Source organism: Somniosus microcephalus, chromosome 11, assembly GCF_052327205.1.
Source record: "Somniosus microcephalus isolate GS21.2 chromosome 11, FLI_Smic_1.0, whole genome shotgun sequence".
In the NCBI taxonomy this organism is placed as follows: domain Eukaryota; kingdom Metazoa; phylum Chordata; class Chondrichthyes; order Squaliformes; family Somniosidae; genus Somniosus; species Somniosus microcephalus.
This window is the reverse complement of record NC_140997.1, coordinates 202,715,431-202,737,394: the sequence shown is the minus strand read 5'-3', so window position 1 is coordinate 202,737,394 and position 21,964 is coordinate 202,715,431. Positions and strand designations below refer to the sequence as shown.

The 21,964-nt window shown below is 41.7% G+C and overlaps 1 protein-coding gene across 3 annotated transcripts in view; it reads right to left on the bottom strand.

Annotated features, from left to right (window-relative positions):
- The window catches only part of nup210 (nucleoporin 210), a 139,177-nt gene that overhangs the window by 20,785 nt on the left and 96,428 nt on the right, over window positions 1-21,964 (bottom strand). Inside the window, exons 26-34 of one of the 3 annotated variants that reach the window (XR_015080044.1) lie at window positions 20,901-20,981; window positions 20,539-20,670; window positions 19,811-19,969; window positions 18,272-18,363; window positions 13,762-13,936; window positions 13,123-13,298; window positions 8,842-9,059; window positions 8,606-8,742; window positions 2,336-2,422 (exon numbers count right to left, since the gene is read on the bottom strand). Coding sequence is in view for 2 of the 3 variants with exons in the window: in XM_086001713.1 (XP_085857839.1) it covers window positions 2,296-2,422; window positions 8,606-8,742; window positions 8,842-9,059; window positions 13,123-13,298; window positions 13,762-13,936; window positions 18,272-18,363; window positions 19,811-19,969; window positions 20,539-20,670; window positions 20,901-20,981 (1,297 nt within the window). In the remaining variant the exon portion in view is untranslated. Of the gene's footprint in view, window positions 1-2,295; window positions 2,423-7,703; window positions 8,362-8,605; window positions 8,743-8,841; window positions 9,060-13,122; window positions 13,299-13,761; window positions 13,937-18,271; window positions 18,364-19,810; window positions 19,970-20,538; window positions 20,671-20,900; window positions 20,982-21,964 lie in introns of those variants that run through there. The other 2 variants (XM_086001713.1, XM_086001714.1) reach the window with 2 other exon arrangements.

The following is a 21,964-nucleotide window of genomic DNA, read 5'->3' as shown; positions in this document are numbered from 1 at the left end:
TCCCTTCTTCCTTATCCGGAATTTTTAATCAACCGGCACCATCCCGGTCCCATCGGTGCCGGATAGCAAAGAGTTTCCTGTACAACAGTAAGGAAGTCTTGCTACAATTATATAGGGCTTTAGTGAGACCGAACCTGGAGTACTGTGCACAGTTTTGGTCTCCTTATCTGAGAAAGGACATACATGCCTTAGAAGCGGTGCAACGAAGGTTCACTAGATTGATCTCTTGGATAAGAGGGTTGTCCTATGAGGAGAGATTGAGTAGAATGGGCCTATACTCTCTGGAGTTTAGAAGAATGAGGGGTGATCTCATTGAAACATATTATTCTGAGGGGGATTGACAGGGTAGATGCCGAGAGGTTGTTTCCCCTGGCTGGAGAGTCTAGGACTAGGGGGCATAGTCTCAGGATAAGGGGTTGACCATTGGATTGTGAACCTATGGAATTCTCTACCCCAAAGTGTTGTGGATGCTGAGTCATTGAGTATATTCAAGGCTGAGATAGATAAATTTTTGGGCTCTAGGAGAATCAAGGGAATGGGGATCGGGTGAGAAAGCGGAGTTGAGGTAGAAGATTAGCCATGATCTTATTGAATGGCGGAGCAGGCTCAAAGGGCTGTATGGCCTACTCCTGCTCCTAATTCTTATGTTCATTAAGAGGAAAGCCCTTGTATTTATGTAGCACCTTTCATTACCCAAGGTCGCCCCAAAGCACTTTACAGACAATGAAGTACTTTTGAAGTGTAGTCACTTTTGTAATGTAGGGAAATGTGGCAGCCAAATTGTGCACAGCAAGGTCCCACAAATAGCAATGAAATAATGACCAATTAATTTGTTTTAATGAGGTTGGTTGAGGGATAAATATTGGCCAGGACACTGGGAGAAATCCCTTGCTCTTCTACGAATAGTGCCATGGGATCTTTTACATTCACCTTAGAGGGCATATGGAGTCTCGGTTTAACGTCTCATCCAAAAGATGGCACTTACGACAGTGCAGCACTCCCTCAGTGCTGGCTCTGGGAGTGTCAGCGTGGATTATGTGCTCAGGTCTCTGAAGTGGGACTTGAACCCACAACTTTCTGACTCAGAGATAAGTGCTACCAACTGAGCCAAGGCTGACACTAAAGAATCAGATTTTCCTGATTTTTGAGACATTTTATGAAAGAATATAATTTCCCAGAAACATGAATATCCAGATTTTTCTTCAGACCTTGCACCATCCAAATCTGCAGTTATGAAGCTCAAGAGCTTTAACTAAAATTTCACCTCATATAGAGGGGCCCGTGGGTCCATTATTACAATACCAAAACATTAGGAAAAGCTTCCAATTATTGAAATAGTTTTTTTTTTTTTTAAATTGCCAAAAGGTTAGAGAATCATTGCTTCTACTGTTTTTTCCTTCCTTCCCAATTTTCTGTTTCTCATCTACATTATCATTTAAGTATTAATTTTGTTCAACTGTACTTACTCATTTGTGGCTCCACAGACCTGCCACTTACTTTCAGAATAACTTTAGACTACTTGATTCTAACCAGTTTTTAGCCAGTGCCTTGCCTCCCCCCCACCAACAAATTGGAAGATACAGGAAACTTTGTGCTATCCGGCACCGAGCTGCTGCCGTTCCCTCAAAACTGCCGTACACTCCAGAGCTAATGCTGAAACAACAAACCCTGTTGCTTAGCAACAGCCTCTAAACAGTCGGCAAGCGTCTCTGTAGCGTCTCTAGCTGAAGCTGTTGCTTAGCTACAGACGTTGCAGAGCTTGACTGTTCAAAAAAAGCAAAGAAAAGAAACGAAAAGAATAAAAAACGGCTCCTGATTTTTGCCGGTGGCTCGAGCTTGCCGGACGGTTCGCCTCCGAATAACACAAAGTTTCCTGTAGATTCTGATCATAACTTCAGAGCAACAGGTCACATCTTGGACACTTGCTTTCGGCTACCTGTGACTACTACAGGAAGTACAAAGCATTGGATGAGATCATTTGTCAGAAACCAAGGCATAAGGATGCATCAAAACAAGCTATCTTGTCAGCGACTAATATAAAACAAATAGGGCTTGCCTACATTTGTGTGCGCCACTAAGCATGTTGCAGCGACATCATAGATCTCCATAATCATCTAAGTGGTGTACTAACAACAATTTCCTTTAGCCCATGATTTACAACATTCAGCTCAACCCCAATCTGTTGATATAGTACATGTGTGTTCATTATTAAGATTATTAATCAGTTACAAACCCCACAAGGCAGTCTGGCTTACAATTTAAAAGACCTCATACCCGCCAGGAAAAAAAAATTACCTTTCAAATTATTGCTGTTCTCTCCTATGATAACAGATACCTTAAATGGTGCAGCCCCAGGTTGGCTTGTCAGAAGTGCACCACTCTGTACTTGTACAACAGTCTTCCCAGCACTCTTAACCACGAGCTGGAAAACAACAGATGAACAGGAAACGATAGCAAAATACTGCAGATGTTGGAAATCCGAAATAACAACAGAAAATGCTGGAAAAACTCAGCAGGTCAGGCAACATCCGTGGAGAGAAATTTGAGTTGACGTTTCGGGTTGAACCCTTCTTCAAAACTGGAAAGAAAATAGATCGAAGGCAGGGCTGCGATCGGACAAAAGAAGTGAAAGAAACAAAAGAAGTAAAAGAGACAATAAAAGGTACTAGAAGCTAGACGAGATGGTAATAGGCTGAGATTAGCTGTAAAGTGTACCGGCAGGGCAAGAGATAGCTGCCAGGTGTGAGAGAGAAACAAAAGGAAAGGGGGTGAGGGGGAAAGGAGTGGAAAAATTACAAGAAAAAATGTAATAGGGGCCGAGGTTATGATCTGAAATTGTTGAACTCGATATTGAGTCCGGGAGCCTGCAGAGTGCCTAATCGGAAGATGAGGTGCTGTTCCTCGAGTTTGCGTTGAGCTTCCGTGGAACAATACAAGAGGCCAAGGATGGTGAGGTCCGAGTGGGAATGGAGCGGTGAATTAAAATGACAGGCGACCGGAAGCTCGGGGTCACCCTTACGGACTGAACGGAGGTGTTCTGCAAAGCGGTCACCCAATCTGCGTTTGGTCTCCCCAATGTAGAGGAGACCGCATCGTGAGCAGCGAATACAGTATACTAGATTGCGAGAAGTACAAGTAAATCGCTGTTTCACCTGGAAGGGGTGTTTGGGGCCCTGGACAGTGGGAAGTGGGGGGAGGTATAGGGGCAGGTGTTACATCTCCTCCTCTTGCACGGGAAGGTGCCAGGCGAAGGGCTGTTTGGGGTGATAGAGGAGTGGACTAGGGTGTCTCGGAGGGAGTGGTCCCTACGGAATGCTGAAAGGGGAGGGGAGGGGAAGATACGTTTGGTGGTGGGATCACTTTGGAGGCAGCGGAAATGCCGGAGGATGATCCGTTGAATGTGGAGGCTGGTGGGGTGAAAGGTGAGGACAAGGGGAACCCTATCGTGTTTCCGGGAGGGAGGGGCAGGGGTGAGGGCAGAAGTGCGGGAGATAGAACTGACACGGTCAAGGGCAGTGTCAACCACGGTAGAGGGGAATCCTCGGTTGCGGAAAAAGGAAGACATGTCTGAAGCACTGGTGTGGAAGGTGGCATCGTCGGAGCAGATACGGCGGAGACTGAGAAACTGGGAGAATGGAATAGAGTCCTTACAGGAAGCGGGGTGGGAGGAAGTGTAGTCCAGGTAGCTGTGGGAGTCAGTGGGCTTGTAGTGAATATTGGTCGATAACCTATCCCCAGAGATGGAGACGGAGAAGTCGAGGAAGGGAAGGGAAGAGTCAGAGATGAACCATGTGAAGGTGAGGGAAGGGTGGAAATTGGAGGCAAAGTGAATGAAATTGTCAAGTTCGGGGCGAGAGCAGGAAATGGCACCGATACAGTCATCAATGTATCGTAAAAAGAGGTGAGGGAGGGGGCCCGAGTAGGACTGGAACAAAGATTGTTCCACATAGCCCACGAAAAGGCAGGCATAGCTAGGACCCATGTGGGTACCCATGGCAACACCTTTGATTTGGAAGAAATGAGTGGAGTTAAAGGAGAAGTTGTTCAATGTGAGAACAAGTTCAGCCAGGCGGATAGAGTGGTGGTGGATGGGGACTGGTCGGGCCTCTGTTCAAGGAAGAAGCGGAGCGCCCTCAGGCCATCCGGGTGGGGGATGGAGGTGTAGAGGGATTGTACGTCCATGGTGAAAAGGAAGCGGTTGGGGCCAGGAAACTGGAAACTGTTAAAGTGGCGGAGGGCATCAGAAGAGTCGCGGATGTAGGTGGGAAGAGACTGGACAAGGGGAGAAAAGATAGAGTCGAGATAGGAAGAGATAAGTTCCGTGGGGCAAGAACAGGCTGAAACGATGGGTCTACCAGGGCAGTCCTGTTTGTGGATCTTGGGAAGGAGGTAAAGAAGCGGGCTGTGCGGGGTTGGGGAACTATGAGGTTGGTGGCAGCGGGGGGGGAAGATCTCCAGAGGAGATGAGGTCAATGACAGTCTTGGAAACGGTGGTTTGATGTTCAGATGAACAGGCTTTGCTAAAGAATCATTTACATTGGAAATTGCAAGCAAAGAAAGTGTGACAGATTTGCCACTAGTAACTTATTTAATTTATTAATCTAGAGCGATAAGCTAACTACAGGAAACTTTGGTTTATCCGGAGGTTGTATGGCCGGAAACTTTGCTCGAACGGCAGAAATCAGCAGCCGTTTTAGTTAGTTTCTTTTTCTTCTCCTAGCATTCTGTTAACAGGCAGGCTCTGGAAAGCATCTTTGTAGCTTCGCAACAGCTTCAGAGACGCTTCAAGGTACGGGCCAAGTGTTTACGAGCTGTTGCTGAGCAACAGTGTTTGTTGTCAAATACGGAGATTTTCATCTCCGTATGCTTCAACGTTGACTTTGCATGTCCGGCACTTTTGACAGATCGGCAACACGCCGGTCCCGTCGGTGCCGGATATCAGAACTTTTCCTGTATGTCATGATTCTGCTGCCTACATTTACATATTTTACAGCAATGGTGCAAATGTATCCAGTAGTTGTGTGGAGCTCAAGTGGTAGAAGGGCGTTTCTTTTAGTCATGAAGAACTGAATTTGAACATACACTGGGCCTGAATTTGCAGTCGGAGGCCTTCGAATGGCAAAAAATCTACGAACCTATCTGATGGTCCTGAATCCACGGAGACTCGCGCTCCTGGGCCTCTATACGTAGACATGTGGGGAGGCCCACGTATCCCGGGGCGCAGGTAGTTCGCAAGCGCCCTGGGATCATGTGGGCCGGTTCAACCAATGAAAGAAGGGGGACTCCCATTCATGCTTATGTAGATTCTGTACATATGGAATCCCCATAAGCATGAATGGGGGGTCCACATAAAAAACACATTAACAAATAAAAAATTTTTAATTACATATTTAAAATTAAAATACAATTTAAAAACTTAAAATCAAATTTTTGAAAAAAATATAAATGTTTTAAAGGGGCTAAAAAATAACTAACTTATTTTACAGGTGTTTTAATGTTTAAATAATTGAAATTTTTTCATTTTTATATTCATTTAAATGCTTATGCTGGTACAAGCAGGCCGTACGCCTGCTTTTACTAGGCGTAAGTATTTCACGAGCATTCGCTGGGCAAATAGCCCAACTCTCCGCCCACAGAGGCCCTTTTCCTGGGGATGGCTACGATTTGTCAAGAAGATTCTTGACAGATTGCAAGTTCCAGGTTTTCGTGCATGCGCTTTGCGCATGAAAACCCGGAACTTGCACGGCCCTTACGGATGCAAAAGCTCCCGTAGGGGCCACAAAATACGGGTCATTGAATTAACAAAGAATCATCTAGGTTTGCGAGTCACTGAAGAAATTAGCAATGAAGGTTGGTGGCCTTCAGCATTTAACACAATCTCCATGTATGTAATGGCTCATCAGTTCAGATCAGAATGGAAGTCTCATCGCATAATTGGAAAAGCTCGCTACATATCTGTAACCATATAAAAATACTAGAAGATCTCCTGTGGTGTTGCTCGCGGGTGGTTCCAAAGTTGGGTTCCGGTGTGAGGGGTAAGTCTGGGAATCAGAGCTTTAAGACATCTTATTTATAATTTTGTGATCTAATTGATTCCTACTGAACACCAGAAAGCAGGAGAAATTCAACAATCACTAATGCAGACGGTTTTATTTTTTAATGAACAAAATTAAGATTTTGGGATTACTATAAAACTAAACATGCTCTGAAGGACTGTGAAATGAGTGATGATTTTTATTCCAGCTCCTATTGGCCCAAAAATTCGGGTCGGAGGCTTCCCGCGGGTGCAAGCCTCCGACCTGCACTTACCTAGCGCGCCGGCCGTTGTGCTGTGGGCCCGCGTGCGATTCCGATCCTGGGCCTCCTCCAACTGCCAGCGCGCAGTGCTTGCGTATCCCAGGGGCGCAGTTAGTTTGAAGCGTCCCCTGGGATCACATGGGCCATGGAGAGCCAATGGTAGCAGGGAATCTGTATTCCTAGATTTGACAGGAAGAGCTGTCAAATCTATGAATACAACTCAGCCCCAAAACATCACTAAAACTTCAAATAAATTTTAAAAAATCACATTTTTAAAATAACTATAAATTACGTAAAATATCTATTTTAAACAATAATTTAAATTTTTCAAAAAATTAGTTTCTAAATGGGGCTAAAAATAAACGTACCTTTCTTTAAAGTATTTAAAAATAATAAACCTGTGGAAAAAATGTTTTAATTTAACTTAATTCACTATTTACCTTGTTAAAAGCAGGCCTTGCGACTGCTTTTTACAAGCGTAGCTCCTGGAGACTTACCCTCCCAGACACCTGCAAAAAAAACGGAGGTTCCAGGCGTACGCACTGCCTCTCCGGCGCACGCGTTCGACCGGTGAACCCCTTCCTTTAAGGGAACGGAAGTTCCGGTTTCCCGCGCATGCGCAGTGCATGCATGAAACCGGCACTTTTGTTGGGCCTACGCGTGAGTACCCAGCGCGTACTCACTCATGGGGACCCGAATTTCTAGCCCAATAACTCAAAATATTAACTTAACCTCACACAGAAATAAATTAATTTTATTACTCTCTAATACAAAATCATTTAAATATATCTACATACAATAAACAGATGGCTGGTGCAAAGGTTACAAGGCAGGAATTCAACTGTAAAATCACAAGCAAATTGGAATTGTTGTGTGGCACTAGTCTGACAGCAGGCTGCATTTCAGTCAAAGGTGCATAAAACAGAGAATATTATAGAAATAGACCACTTCAAGTCTGTGCAGAATATATTTTTAATATCAGGAACCATCTAGTCTATATTAAAAAATCTGCATTTGTTACAACAATCCATTTCAAAATACATTTAAAACTCTCAGGTCAGACTTTGTCCATAGCAAAATTCATTTCAAAAAAGGTCAACATTTACCTGCTGCAGCACTAGTTACATCTCTAGGTAGCACTGTGATGGGAGGTTACCAATATAAATTAATTAACAGATCAGTCCAGAGGTATCTTCAATCATAGCAGATAATGACAAATAAGTGGCCGATAAAAAGACTATCCAAATCCATTGCAGCATTAAATCATTCATCTCCAGGGCAATACATAATGAAGCCGTAATAAATCCAAAACAGTGAGTGAAAGACAGTGGGGATGGGGAGAGAGAGAGAGAGGGGGAGAGAGAGAGAGGGGGAGAGAGAGAGAGAGAGAGAGAGAAAAAAAAAGGGGGGGGGGGAAGACAGAACCCTGGGTGGGGTTGAGAGAGAGAGAGAGAGAGAGAGAGAGAGAGTGTGCTGGAGAAAGGACTGAGAGGAAACATGATACTGGACTTAAAAATAATGAAAGGTATGCATAAGGTGAAAATAAAGAAATCTTGGACAAAGAACACAATGTGAGAGAACAGAAATACAGTCTCAAGCAAGTCTAGAGATTAGAAACATTCCCCTCCTTACAGGATAGTCATTATGTGGAACAAACTCCTAGAATAAGTAATTGATTTGGGACCAATTGGCAACTTTGAAAATCACGTTAAGGAGGAAGATGAAAGGTTATAGAAATATTTATACTGCTTTATTTTTTGGGGAGGCGGAGAGAGAAGAAGAAAATTCAATGTTTTGTGAAGTAGGGGACGAAAAGGTGGGAGGGGAGGGAAGTGCATAACAGAATAATTCTACATGGACGCTGGATGGAATGTGCTTGAAGGCCTGAATGGCTTTTCACTCTGGATTTTTTTTACATTCATACATATTACATAATATAAACAGTCCTCATTACAGTTGTTCCTGGCTGAACCTCGCTATGCTAGCCACTATTTCAAGAGGCCCGCAACCCAACCCCGCAACACGCACACATTCAATCCTCCAAGGTTATTTCCAAGGCTCCTGCTATAAAACAAACAACAGCCAAGTTTTGTCTCACGGGCTAAACATTATTGGAATTTCTCAATTGTAGCACAGTATTGAAATACATTCCCAGCCATTTTACAGGAAATATGTCGAATTGTTTTATTAAACCAATGCAACTGCTTCAACAAAAATAATCAAATCTGTAAAATCTAGTCACAAACAAAAAAAAAATAGGAAGAATGCACAGCCTCAGCTTGTGTTCCTGGTTACCAGAAAGGCTTACCTCTCTGTAGGTTTTCAGAAGTCCTGGTACTTCATAATATACAGTGACAGACCCAGAATCTCTTGCAACTGCTGTGCCAGTCTTTGGGCTAATCTGAAGAATATTACTGGCAGACGAACTCCAAACTCCTAACTGAGCTGTAGGAACATTGATTAAGTTCTAGTTTACATCATGCATTTATACATTAGGTGTTCACATGGTCTCAAACAGTTACAAATAGTATTTTATGTGCATACCTTCCTGATTAACTAGACAGCTGAAACAGATGACATCACCAACCACAAGTTCTCCCAGCAAGTCAGGATAGATGAAATGTTCAACAGGCAAGGGAACATAATCTGCTATGCCAGTGTGTTCGGTGTCCCAGACACTCAGCAAAGTCAGCCCCACATTCACAGTCCTTATTATAAGGGTATTATTACTGGTTCCTTTGCCAATCTGCAGCAGGTCATCCCTTCAGAAATCAAAATGTACATTCATTATCTACTCAATAACGGCGACATTAAAGAACATAAATAATGAATTATGATATAAACACTGTATTTAATACTATATGTTGTGTGTGTCTTTTATTCCAAATATTTCAGCAGGAAAATTAATACTTTGCAATCAGGTTCATACTTTTGTGTTCAAAGAATCCTCTGACTAAAAACATTTGTAGATTGCTTGTCTAATTTTTCATCTTGTTCAATCGCTTCTTTCATTTCTACAGCAAACCCTCCCCCCCCATGGGGTAATATCATAATTTCACAGCAGTTATTCACAAGCAATTAATTGTACATGGCCAATAACAATCAGATTTTAGAAAGCACTAATTTTCTGCTCTTAATCTTTATAAAAGGCTGAGTTCCTAATTTTACAAGTAGGTCCATAAAAGAATAATTGCATAAGAGACTTAATACAAAACTATAGCTAACCATCTCTAGCACAGGTGATACTGTACAACAACAACTTGTATTTATATACTGTAGTGCCTTTAACATAGTAAAACGTCCCAGCGAGCACAGGGATGATGGGTGAATGGGACTTGGTGCGAGTTAGGACACAGGCAGCTGGGTTTTGGATCACCTCAAGTTTACGTAGGGTGGAATGTGGGAGGCCAGCTAGCAGTACGTTGGAATAGTCAAGTCTAGAGGTAACAAAGGCATGGATGAGGGTTTCAGCAACGGATGAGCTGAGGCAGGGACGGAAACAGGTGATGTTATGGAGGTGGAAATAGGTGGTCTTAGTTACGCGGTTGGAAGCTCATTTCAGGGTCAATACATTGCAAACAGTGGGGTTCAGCCTCAGACATTTTAGGGAGAGGGATTGGAGTCAGTGACTAGGGAACGGAGTTTGTGGTGGGGACCGAAAACAATGGCTTCGGTCTTCCCAATATTTAATTGTAGAAAATTTCTGCTCACCCAGAACTGGATGGCGGACAAGCAGTCTGACAATTTAGAGACCGTGGAGGGGTCGAGAGAAGAGATAGTGAGGTAGAGCTGGTTGTCATCAATGTACATGTGGAAACTGGTGCTGTGTTTTTCGGATGATGCCGCCAAGGGGCAGCATGTAGATGAGAAATAGGAGGGGGGTCAAGGATAGATTCTTGGGGACACCAGAGGTAACGATGCGGGAGCGGGAAGAGAAGCCATTGCAGCGATTCTCTGGCTACGATTAGATAGATAAGAATGGAACCAGGTGAGTGCAGTCCCACCCAGCTGGACGACGGCGGAGAGGCGTTGGAGGAGGATGGAGTGGTCATCTCCAATTTTTTCATATCATCTCTCTCTAAGCTTAATTGTTTTCTTCAAGGTTATTAACAACAGGCATTTGCTTGAATTAAGACCAAGAAAAATATAACAGAAGAAATGAGAAAAAGCAGACACAAATCAGGTCAGAGAGCAAGGTATCCTGAAAATAATAATTCTTTCAAAATTATTCTTCTGGGGGCAGAGGGGTGCAGTTTATTTTTCATTCACGTTAAAATCCTAAGATTCTCCATGCTGCATTTACTTAAGACATGAACAGCAAAATCTGTCATACTAAACCCAATCTGATCCGCAGCTCACGTAAAATAATGGAACGGAAATTCTTGTGCACATTTTAACGAATCTAAATCTCCTCCCCAATTTATATTCATTAACATTAATACACACAAGCCATAAAAGATGAGGAGAGAAAGGTATCAAAAACAGGTCATGTTCAATGTGTCTATTATGTTAGAAACCTTATTTCCTATGTGTCCTCTGATTTGAGAAAGGAATATTTTGATGATTTCATTGGTTTGACTCCTGCTCCTTTCTAGTTGATTTATTGGTAGCTATTTGTTGACTGTTGATTCATCATTAATAGGTTGCACTTTTGCTCATTACTTGTGTACTGGGGTATGTTCCCAACCTCTGCAGTTGTGATCTGTTGCTGTTTTATGAATTGCATTATACTTGATGATCTCCTATGCCGTTGCTCATGGTAAATCTGGTAAGGTGCTAGCAACAAAGTGCAATGTGGAAAATATTACAGGAAGTAAGTTTTTTCCCCCCCCAGACTTTCAATCTATTAGAGAAACGTTCCTCATCAGACTTGATTGACAACATCCCTATTATAAAACAGTGTATCCTCCAACTCTGAGCAATCCCACTGGAGATCTAATATATACTAGCTGATGTTGTAGGGCATTGCTTGCGGTAAATCAGAGGTTTTACAAGAACAGGTTTTAAAAGTCAGAATCACATTTATCAGCATTGGGATGACCCCAGGATCTGGGAGCATTAGAAAAGAGGCTGAGTGGCCTGTCATAACTTGATGGATTTTAAGGTCTGGTAGTTCTTTGAGGGATGCCAGAGGTCTGGGAGCATAGACATGGCTTGAGGATTTCAGAACATTGCAGTGGGGCAGTGCTAGGGGCTGGTAGCAGGCGGGCCAGCCCTCAGATCAAGTAGGGGGTGGATCTTAGGGTTCAGACTATCAGTGGGGTGGGAGAAAGAGGTGTGAGGAACACGGACTGAGCCAATGTCTGGCAGTATTGGGAAAGATTCAGAGTTTGACAGGCTTAAGGGAGAGGGAGACACAGGAAAACTAAGTCCAAACTGGCCATGGTCCTTTTAAGATCATCAGGTAACACCACCCCCTCCATTGATTTCCTCAATGCCAGCCAGTTCCAGCCTTAAAGCAATTAATGAGTTTTCTGACTTATAGCCTTTATTAAACAGTAATTTCCATAAACAAACAAATGACCATATAAATGCTCAACGTTCATCATTCCAAGTTTTTATACAAACCAGAAAAATGTATCTTTAAGCCTCAAAAATGGGTTTGAAGTCTCTGAAGAAAAAGATTTAACCAAATTTGGAGCTAAAATGGAGAGGAAGGATTTGCCAATAACTGACATGATCAACCAATCAAGAGGAACCCGATAATTCAAATTACATGCAATAGGCAGGGTAAAAATCACTTTGAAAACAAAAATAATATTCATATTTTCCCACTGAGAAAAATAAATACATGTTGGACATGAGAAATTTCAGTTACTGAGAAAAAATGGCAGACAAATCAAAAGGTTTTGAAATAAATTTTCTGGTTTTTCTCCTCTTAGTAACTGAATCTAAACAAAATTATTTATTTCACAATAACGTGACTAAATGTAGCCACTGTATTGCAGACAAGTCAGAGAGCAAGAGGCTGATGGCTGGGGAAATGGCTGGTGGTTGTGGCATAATGGTTCAAAACAGGCAACGGCAGTTTGGGCTCCTGGCCCGCCCACCCTGCCTTCCAGAGAGATTAGACCCTGCTGCCTCAGATACTCCCAGATCCCAGCAACCACCAATACCGCCCCCTCCGATGCTCCAAAAATCACCTCCAGTCCTGCTGGAACCCAAGACCCCTGTCCTCCCAATACCTAGAATCCAGGTCCTCCCCAGGGCTCACAAATCTCCAGAACACATTCCCAGTACTCTCTGATCCCAAAACCATTGCAAATCTCCCAGATCCCGAGACCTCCATTCCCAATGACCACCAGATCTCATTATCCCAGATACCAGGACCTGCTACTTTGCTCCTAGAACCTCCTTTTCCAGTATTCCTGGAACTCTATTACTAGACACCGAGGCCCTATCTCAGTAGTGCCAGTCTGGGGTCCCGCTTCCCATTGCTCCCAGGGCCAGTCCCAATGCTGCTAAAGTGCCCCTGGTAATACTATTTCCCATAACACTCCTGTTCATATAAAACCATGACTCATCATGAGCAACACCATGGGAGATCCCCTCCTCCATGAATATATTTATTAAAATATATACACACACACACACTAAAATGTGAATGAACACAATTTCACAAAGGAAACATAAATAGATGAGATCGGCATTACATACAATCTGCTAATCCCATGGATAACAGTGAATTGATTGTTCTACCGCTCTATAGGTGCGGAGATAATCCACTGTTACTTTTCAAATCCATAGGAACCACACATATTAGCTATTTATATTTTTTAGCTCCATTCAAATATGGATAAACTATAATGACCATCATTGGTTTACCTGTTCAAAGCAAAGTTTATTATTGTATTTTGAGCATGGAAGGTGTCTCCAGAATGGTCATGGAAATTAACAGTCAAAGTCAAAGTCATCCCCACTGGAATAGCTGCTGGAGGCTCCTTGTTAAGTGTGTGTATTACTGGACTTGTGCTGATTCTCAAGTACGTGACAGGTGCGACCTAAAGGTTACAAAATATGAAAAACAATTAAAATGAGGACGGTGCATAAAACCACAATTTCCTTTGTAAAGCTACAACAAAAGATTCATGGGCCTTTACACAGGTGTACGCCTGCAGGCCCAGGACCAAACAGTCCAAAGCTCCGGAGACACCAGGTAAATACATAGTTTTCTTTCAGTATGGAGGCGTACACGGGCGGCAAGCCTCTGACTGCAATTTCCAGGCCAATATTCTTCAGTATAGCTGGCTGAATGGTATAGATGCAGCCTGCAAAATGAGGTATACTGCGTACCCTCACACTCACAATCCAAATTCAGCTTTGTGTCACAGCTTTAGGCAAAAATATCAAGTTCAAGCCTAGGCTTTTGGGAGAGGCTGAGGTCTTCAAATAAAAACTGTAATGCAGGTATTAAAAGACAATTCAATGGATAAATGTAATCATATAGTGATAATATATTCTTACCTTAACTGCAACTGTGGTAGTCTGGTTGATACCAAACTGCTCTTCAGAGTTCACTTCAATTATAGAAGTTCCAGTTATGGAACCAGATGTCAGAAGTCCATTCTCATCTACTTGTATCACAGGAGTTTTGTCCGAACGGTCCTGTACTCGATAACTGAGAGAAGCCACACCATCTCTGCCAATCAAGCAAGCGATCAACTAAAATTAATTTCTAGTTGCTAAACAAAGATGATACTTTAAACAGTGAAGCTCACTTGTATACAAATGTCCCCATCAAATATTCATAGTGTTTTTTTTGCTTTCAGCCCTAGCTGTCCACCGGTCAACAGTGATGGTATATAGGCATGCACATTTGTTGCACAGTACAACCTGACACACACCAAAGAGTTGGGAATGGCAGAAGGATGGAGAAAGTCAGCAGAGTGTGGCACACGTACCTGATCGGATTGGTTGGGAGCCAAATTTTTAATCCAGACTATGGGGATTCAGGATTTGTTAAACAGTCACTACATTGCACTCAAGCAATGGGCCAGTGACATGGTCAGTCACGGGACCGAAGAGCAACCCCGAAAACTCCTCCCACACAAAGGCTTATAGAATAGCGTAACAACCGCTCTATAACAAAATAATGGCTTTATCTGCAATAACCAGAATAATTAAGTAATAGCGCTATTTTGACAAATGCTGTTCACTTTTCTGATCTCTGTCCTCCTCACCAGCTAGTCTTCCTTCCTGTTTACCCAGTTTCAAAACTTGTACTGTGGAGTTTACCAATGTTCTTTTGTGTAGGCATCTGAAACTGTTCTGAAAAGAATGTTGCAGTCACAACCAAACTCCTCTCACAGCAAACATGGACAAAATGAATATGCAACATGTTGCCCTGGGGAGTAACATATGTGCTGCACATACAAAAGTTGGAGCATCAAGACTTGCAATTCCCCTATTCAGAGCTCACTCCACCCAAAAGCTGAAGGCAGTTGCGACCAACAAGTGAACACTGAGGCCCAATAGTCTGCTATCAGTCCAAACATCACTAGAAATTGTATGTTGCATACATTTAACCCAGAGACAATGCCCACCAAACCTCAACACCCCTTATGTAAGCTAAGCCTTTAGTCATGACCCCAGCATTATTAGGACATACAATATTCAAAGATTAACTGTATAATCGATGTAGGTATTCATAAGCTTTGTAACACATATACTGTTCCAATTTTGTGTTTTAAAATGTTTTTCCATTGGGTAACTCTTGCAAAAATGTGTTAGCAAGTTTTTCATTTTCTACTTCGTAGTCACAACACCTTTGTTTCTCATTATTCATTTACTTTGTGCTCAGTCCTTTCCATTTAATCTGGCCAATTTATATTTTTGAGGTTATCTTTGCACTTGTCAGAAATGAATGAGTGTTCCCTTATTGGTTTTGTTCTGTGGCACTGGGAGTGGATGTCTTCCTTAATGCCTCTGTACAGTTGCATCGCTAGCTTAGGTTTTGACTTGCTGTCAAGCATTAGCTTGATCTCTGGCAGAGAATAAATATTGTGACAGAGTGTGTTTGACAGCACAAATAAGCAACCTGAAAAAGGACAATGCGAAACAAGTTGAATGTAATTACTGTGAAATATAACGGTGAATATAAAGATTTTACTTTAGCAGCATTAATAGCAAAAAATTAAACAATTCCAGGATGTAAAAGATTTTGTATTTTTTACAAATTTCATTTGAATTATGTTAATTTCTAGCAATTGCTTAGGTTTAGCAAATACAGGTTGAGCATCCCAAATCCGGAGTTACGGAATCCGGCGCGATTGGTGGCAGGCGTCCGGAATCCGTAAAATGTTCCGGAAACCGAGGGAGGCTTACCAAAAACCGGAAATAGCGCAACCTGGGTCCAGGCATTTCCGGACTCGGCACGTGTTTCTGATGTCCGAAGCCCAGAAATATTGCAACCTGGGTCCAGGCATTTCCGGACTCGGCACGTGTTTCTGATGTCTGAAGCCCAGAAATATTGCAACCTGGGCTCAGGCGCTTCCGGACTTCGGACATCAGAAACATGTTCCGAAGTCCAGAAAAACCCAAAAACCGGCCTCGGTCCTGAGGTTGCTGGATTCGGGATGCTCAACCTGTAATGATTTTTAATGTCAAATGGATGAGTGTTTTTTTTAAACATCTAGCAACATATTTTAACAATTTTGGGTGTAAGAGTTTTAAACTACAGTAGATTGAATTAAAATTCAGTTTCTTAAAAGTTAATTGTAATACAGTACCATTTTATGGACTCTCAGAATTTTACAGCACAGGAGGCGGCCATTCGACCCACTGTATCTGTGCTGGCTCTCTGAAAGAGCTCTCAACTTAGTTCCATTCTTCTGCCGTTTCCGTGACCCAGTTAAATTTTTCTTTTTCAAATATATGTTCCCTTCCTTTTAAAAGCCATTATAGATTAAGTTTTCACCAATGTACAATTATTGGCTAAACCTATGCAATTGCTAAAATTTGCTAACTTTGCCCTTCATTCTTTTGGTGATAAAGTTAAAGTTGTGCCTCTATTTACCAACCCACCAACCACTGGAAATAGTTTTGTGCTATTTATCTCATCAAAACCATTCATAACGACTACTAGTTGGTTTCTCAATTTTTCCCAATTAGGAAAGAATGAGAGTGTAAATTTAAACAATTTAGGCAAGTCAGAGCGGTTCATCTTCTCTAAAATAAACATATTGGAGAAGACAGGCTCATTTTTACAGGAGTCACTATTTGGTACATCCATGTTATTTAGTTGAATCCACGCAAGTTTATAGCCAATTGGCTCTTCACTATGCTCTGCTGACCAAGCTTAAGTGCCCCTTTGTGTTGTGCATTACCATTAACAGATACCAGGGTGCCCCTCCCCTCCAAAGAACAGAATTATGTAAGATTATCTGAATTAAAGTAATTCACTTCAGAATATTGATTAAAAAATACCTCCAGTATTGGTCAGTTATCACCTCACCTATTTTAATATTGTAGTGAATTCTTATACACCTGCTTGGGGGGGTGGGCGGGCAGTTATAGCCTATACATGCATCTGAGTAGAGGCTCCAAGTCAGACCCCAACACCCAGCTTGCAGATGAGGATATTTAACAGGTGAACAAACATGAACAGTTCCAATAACTTTTTATGCTATTCAGCTATTGCTGTGTTAAAGCTAGGCTCTAAGAAAGTATTCAGACCATTTTTAAGTGGACAAATAGTGAAAATACTGCAACTTTAATATAAATAGACAAACAACAAAACAGTGACAACCTAAGTAGTTGTTGAGGCTCTTTGGAAATGTGTTTTCTTACCACTGGGTTGATTTATTTTTTAACAAGTGGGAGCTTATAGACATATAGACCCAGATTTGGGAAAGTCACTCAAAAAAAAGATGGAAGACAATGAATTTCCAGCAACAATCCCGTAGAGTCAGATAAAGCCGATTCAAATAGTGACCTTTAGCAAATCCACTTAAAAAGAGTTCAAAATGAATCCACAAATAGCTGCTAAAGGCCATCATCAATGAGCATTAATGTAATAGAAACCAATTGTAGCCATCTAAGATTTACATAGGATTGCATAGGATGTACGCCACAGAAACAAGCCATTCAGCCCAACCAGTCCATGGCGGTGTTTATGCTCCACTCGAGCATCCTCCAGTCTTTCCTCATCTAACTCTATCAGCATAACCCTCTATTCCCTTCTCCAGCCTCCCCTTAAATGCATCTATACTATTCACTTCAACCACTCCCTGTGGTAGCAAGTTCCACATTCTCACCACTCTTTGGGTAAAGAAGTTTCTTCTGAATTCCCTATTGGATTTCTTGGTGACTATCTTATATTGATGATCTCTAGTTACGCTCTGCCCCACAAGTGGAAACATTCTCTCTGTATCCACTCTATCAAAACCTTTCATAATTTTAAAGACCTCTATTAGGTCACCCCTCAGCCTTCTCTTTTCCAAGAGTAAAAAGACCCAGCCTGTTCATCCTTTCCTGATATGTATACCCTCGTATTTCTGGTATCATCCTGGTAAATCTTCTCTGCACCCTCTTCAGTGCCTCTATACCCTTTTTATAATATGGTGACCAAAACTGTATGCAGTACTCCAAGTGTGGTCTAACCAAGGTTCGATACAGGTTTAGCATAACTTCCCTACTTTTCAATTCTATCCCTCTAGAAAAAACCCTAGTGCTTGGTTTGCTTCTTTTATGGCCTTGCTAACCTGTGCCGCAATTTTGTGATGTGTATTTTTACTCCGAGATCCCTTTGTTCCTCTACCCCACCTAGACTCGCACCCTTCAAGTAATAAGTGAGTATCTTATATTTGTGGACAACTCACAAATTACATAAAATTGCCAATCTCATCGAAGAGGCCTTAACAGAAGAAATGAAAAACAATTGGATTGCTGTTCTAATTTTGTATTTTCCAAGACCACCATCATAAAATTAGATCTTACAAAATTAAATACCAACTTGTTAGTTCTTAAAACTTACCGATTTGTTTGAAGTTTCAAGAAAGAGTTTGGCGACATTAATATCTGCTCTACCTCAACTTTAGGGTTGAGCAACTGTAATTTTTCAAACACCTAAAAAGGAAAAGCAATGGTGCTATAATGTTTAAAACTACAGGTACCTAAAAACTACAAGTAGACAGTGAAAGAAAAAGCTGGAGAGAGAGAGAGAGAGAAGCAGCAATGAGGGGACATCAGACAGCTGAGATGGTGACTGTATTCTCCACATGCAATACCACAATAAATCAACCGGTATATTGAGTTTGGTATATGCTGCCACACGCCACTGAAAAATTGTCTGGTAGCCTTTTCCTTTGATGAGTTTATGCAACGCTAGTTTATAGGACTTTCCAATGTTATGCGACAGGCTGTGAAACTCCCTGACTGCTGCAGTTCTGCGTTCTGGCCAAGTGGGTCTCTGGAGCACTTTTTAGGTACTCAACCTCACTTGTGTCAGCCAACTCAGGTAAGTTTTGAGTTTAAAGTTTTTTTTGTAGTAGAGTCTTCACTTACTTTTCCCATTTATAAAGACTGCTTCTTGCTCCTGGCCACCTAATACATTTTCTGAAAGATTCATGGCAGACCCAACATGGTGCTTGTGGTGGAAAACAACTTCTGGCTGTTTCCCTTCCCCTCACTGAATGTCCTGCACCCGTACAGTGATATCTTTTTTCCTGGCACCAGGGAGGCAACACACCATTCGGGACTCACGTTTGTGGTTGCAGAAACGCCTGCCTATTCCTCTGACTGTCGAGTCCCTTATAACAACTGCATTAATTTGACAATATTTAAATACATACCTATCTCATGCAAATAAGTAATGGTATCTTAAATGGTTTGTGGCAGATGGTAACAATTTAAACAAATACACGGTCAGAGCCTCCTATGCCTCTAATCTGTTGATTGTTTTACAAATGTTAAGAGGTAAAAGAAATCCTATCAATTTAGAATGCAGGGTGCAGCCCATCAAAAACAAAGGAAATCAGTTTGAAGGCGTGCAGCTTCTGGAGATTTCCAGAGCTACACTTAGCAAAGAAATACTTGGTTAAAGATCCTAACAGCATTTCAGTACAGGTGTTACACTTGACCGAGCTTGACATGGGTTCAGTTCTACAGCCAGAACAAGATCCAATTACAACACACATCTCCCAAGAGCCCAGTTAATTTTGAATTTTTTTGCCCAATATTTCCCTGCCAAAACATTCCCCCCTCAACCAGTACTGTCAAAAAATATCCTACTCCTCAAATCCTCCCTCACTTCTCTCCCAATCCTCCTCCTTCACCTTCAACCTTATACCTCCCCTGGTCTCTAACCCACTCTACCATCCCCTCCACCTTTGCCCTCTTCCCACTTCCGGAATTGCAGTCTTCTATTGCTTCTCTTCCCCCACCCCCGGTCCAGTTATCACTTGCCTTCGATCCCTGCTCAACCTTAAGAATGCACTTTGTCTTCATTCCTCATGTGCAATGACATAGCATGAGCAGTGGTGTCAAAAAAGTAAAAAGGAAATGGGAGCAGTACCTGAATCTGCATTTCATCGGACAATTCTCTAGCTTTGTTTTCAAACTGTCCAGCTGCTGGATCTGTGGCTTTTACAACAACTTTCAGCCCAGTTCTGCCTTTTACTCGACTGTACACATACATTGCAAAGTTGTTACTTGCTGGAAGTTGAAAAGATGCCTAAAAACAGAAAATGCATTAAAAAAGCTGATTTGTAAATTCTACACAAGGAAACCATAGCAAGACAATAATAAAATTATTTCAATATGGGGGAATACATTTCCTGAAGATTATATATACTCAATATACACACACCGGTTTTATACAATATATACAGGAAACTTTGTGTTATCCGGAGGCTAAATGTCCAGCAAGCTTGAGCCACCGGCAAAAATCAGGAGCCGTTTTGTTAGGTTTTTTTTCTTCTCGTGGCATTTTTTTTCTTCTCGTGGCTTTTTTTCCCCCCAACAGTCAGGCTCTGCAAAGTCTCTCTGAAGCTGTTGCTAAGCGACAGAGATGCTTCCAAGGTACAGCCGACTGTTTAGAAGCTGTTGCTAAGCAACAGTGTTTGTTGCCAGATAGGGAGCTGAAAAGCTCCGTATGCTTCAACATTAACGCTGGTGTGTCCGGCAGTTTTGAGGGAACGGCAACAGCTCGGTCCCGTCAGTACCGGATAGCACAAAGTTTCCTGTACACCGGTAACAGATGTAAGCAGTAAATAATGTTTGAATCTCAACAGCTCAATTTACCTCAGAATGTCTTGTGCCAAGGTCAATAATGTCCCTTTTAGTGATAGACCAATGAAATGTCAGTCCTGGTATTGCATTACCAAATGCAAATGGTGTCTGGTTGCTTGTAATTCCCATTACATAGACCGGCATCTGCAAATGAAGCAAATTCATCAAAATCACTGACATCAACCACTGTTACCAAATTGAAACAAAACAAAGTATATGTAGAAAGCAGTACGGATCGTTGAATTTTCATTATTCTGAATTTATGAACTTGTAAATTGCACGTATTACGATTCAGTACTTTGAGAAAAATACATCGTTAAATTTATTCAAGAACCCAGGGAGATTCTGGGTTTAACTTCAGAATATAAAATTACCCGAGTGCCAGTCTTCATTCTTGTAATGGGTGCACGGATTCTCACAGCTTTAAGCTGAACTACTTCCACTTCTACTTCATCCTTTAAGGAAATAAAAATAGTTTATGCACTACAGCACCACATTATAGAGTTGAATGGTTAAACAAAATATTTTCCTCCCTAATTTGCTACAACAGTGATAGGCTTTTGGGCTAAAAGTTAAGTGGGTGTGTGCTTAAAAAAACAGCAAATCACCAAAACCGAAATAACCATTACACATTCTGAAGAATTCATCCACATGACTAACTTCAGTTAAGAGCATGATTTATACAATCAAGTAGCAATATAAAATAGGACACCCAAGGTCAGAAATATAACTCAAGAAGCAATATTGTCAAATATAAACTTCAGTCGTATCGGTCATACTCCAGTTATAAAATTGTACCAGTGCTTGAATCATAATGAGTTAGTATAAGGAGTCAAACAAGAGTTGCATTATTACTAGTGAAAAGCAATCAGAACAGTCCATGCTACAGTTATTATTAGAATCTTTCCTAGGTGGAGAAAAAGGAGAAAAGGTTCACTGTCTCTCTGATTTGCACTCATATCTGTTCTGTTGTCTAGTTGAGCTGAAGACGATTGTGAAGTAGTGGCCAGATTTTGAAAAGCTGTTTGAATTTAATAAAGATGTTGGTGCTTGATTATTCTACTGGGGTTAGGAAAGCAGCTCCTAATTAAGGGAGCAACTCCAATTTGGGGCAAGTAGCTATCACTGAAGGAAGGCCCCATTTCTGGAACACAGACGGCAAAGTCAGTACTGGGTGGACATCAGAACGGATTACAGATGGTAGAAGTAGCAGGTAGACTCAGGTGTTGACCATCCAGAAATGAGTAAAAATCAGCACATTGGCAGCTATGTTCAGAAAATAGCAGGGAGTTTTAACTTTGTACATCAGTGGGGCAAGTATGAGCAACACCAACTGGGGGCTGATGTGGCAGAATAGTAGAGGAGCATCACAATGACAGTCAAAATGTCTTTAGGCATGTACCTGCATTAAATGGTCTCTAATGCCAGCAGATTTGGG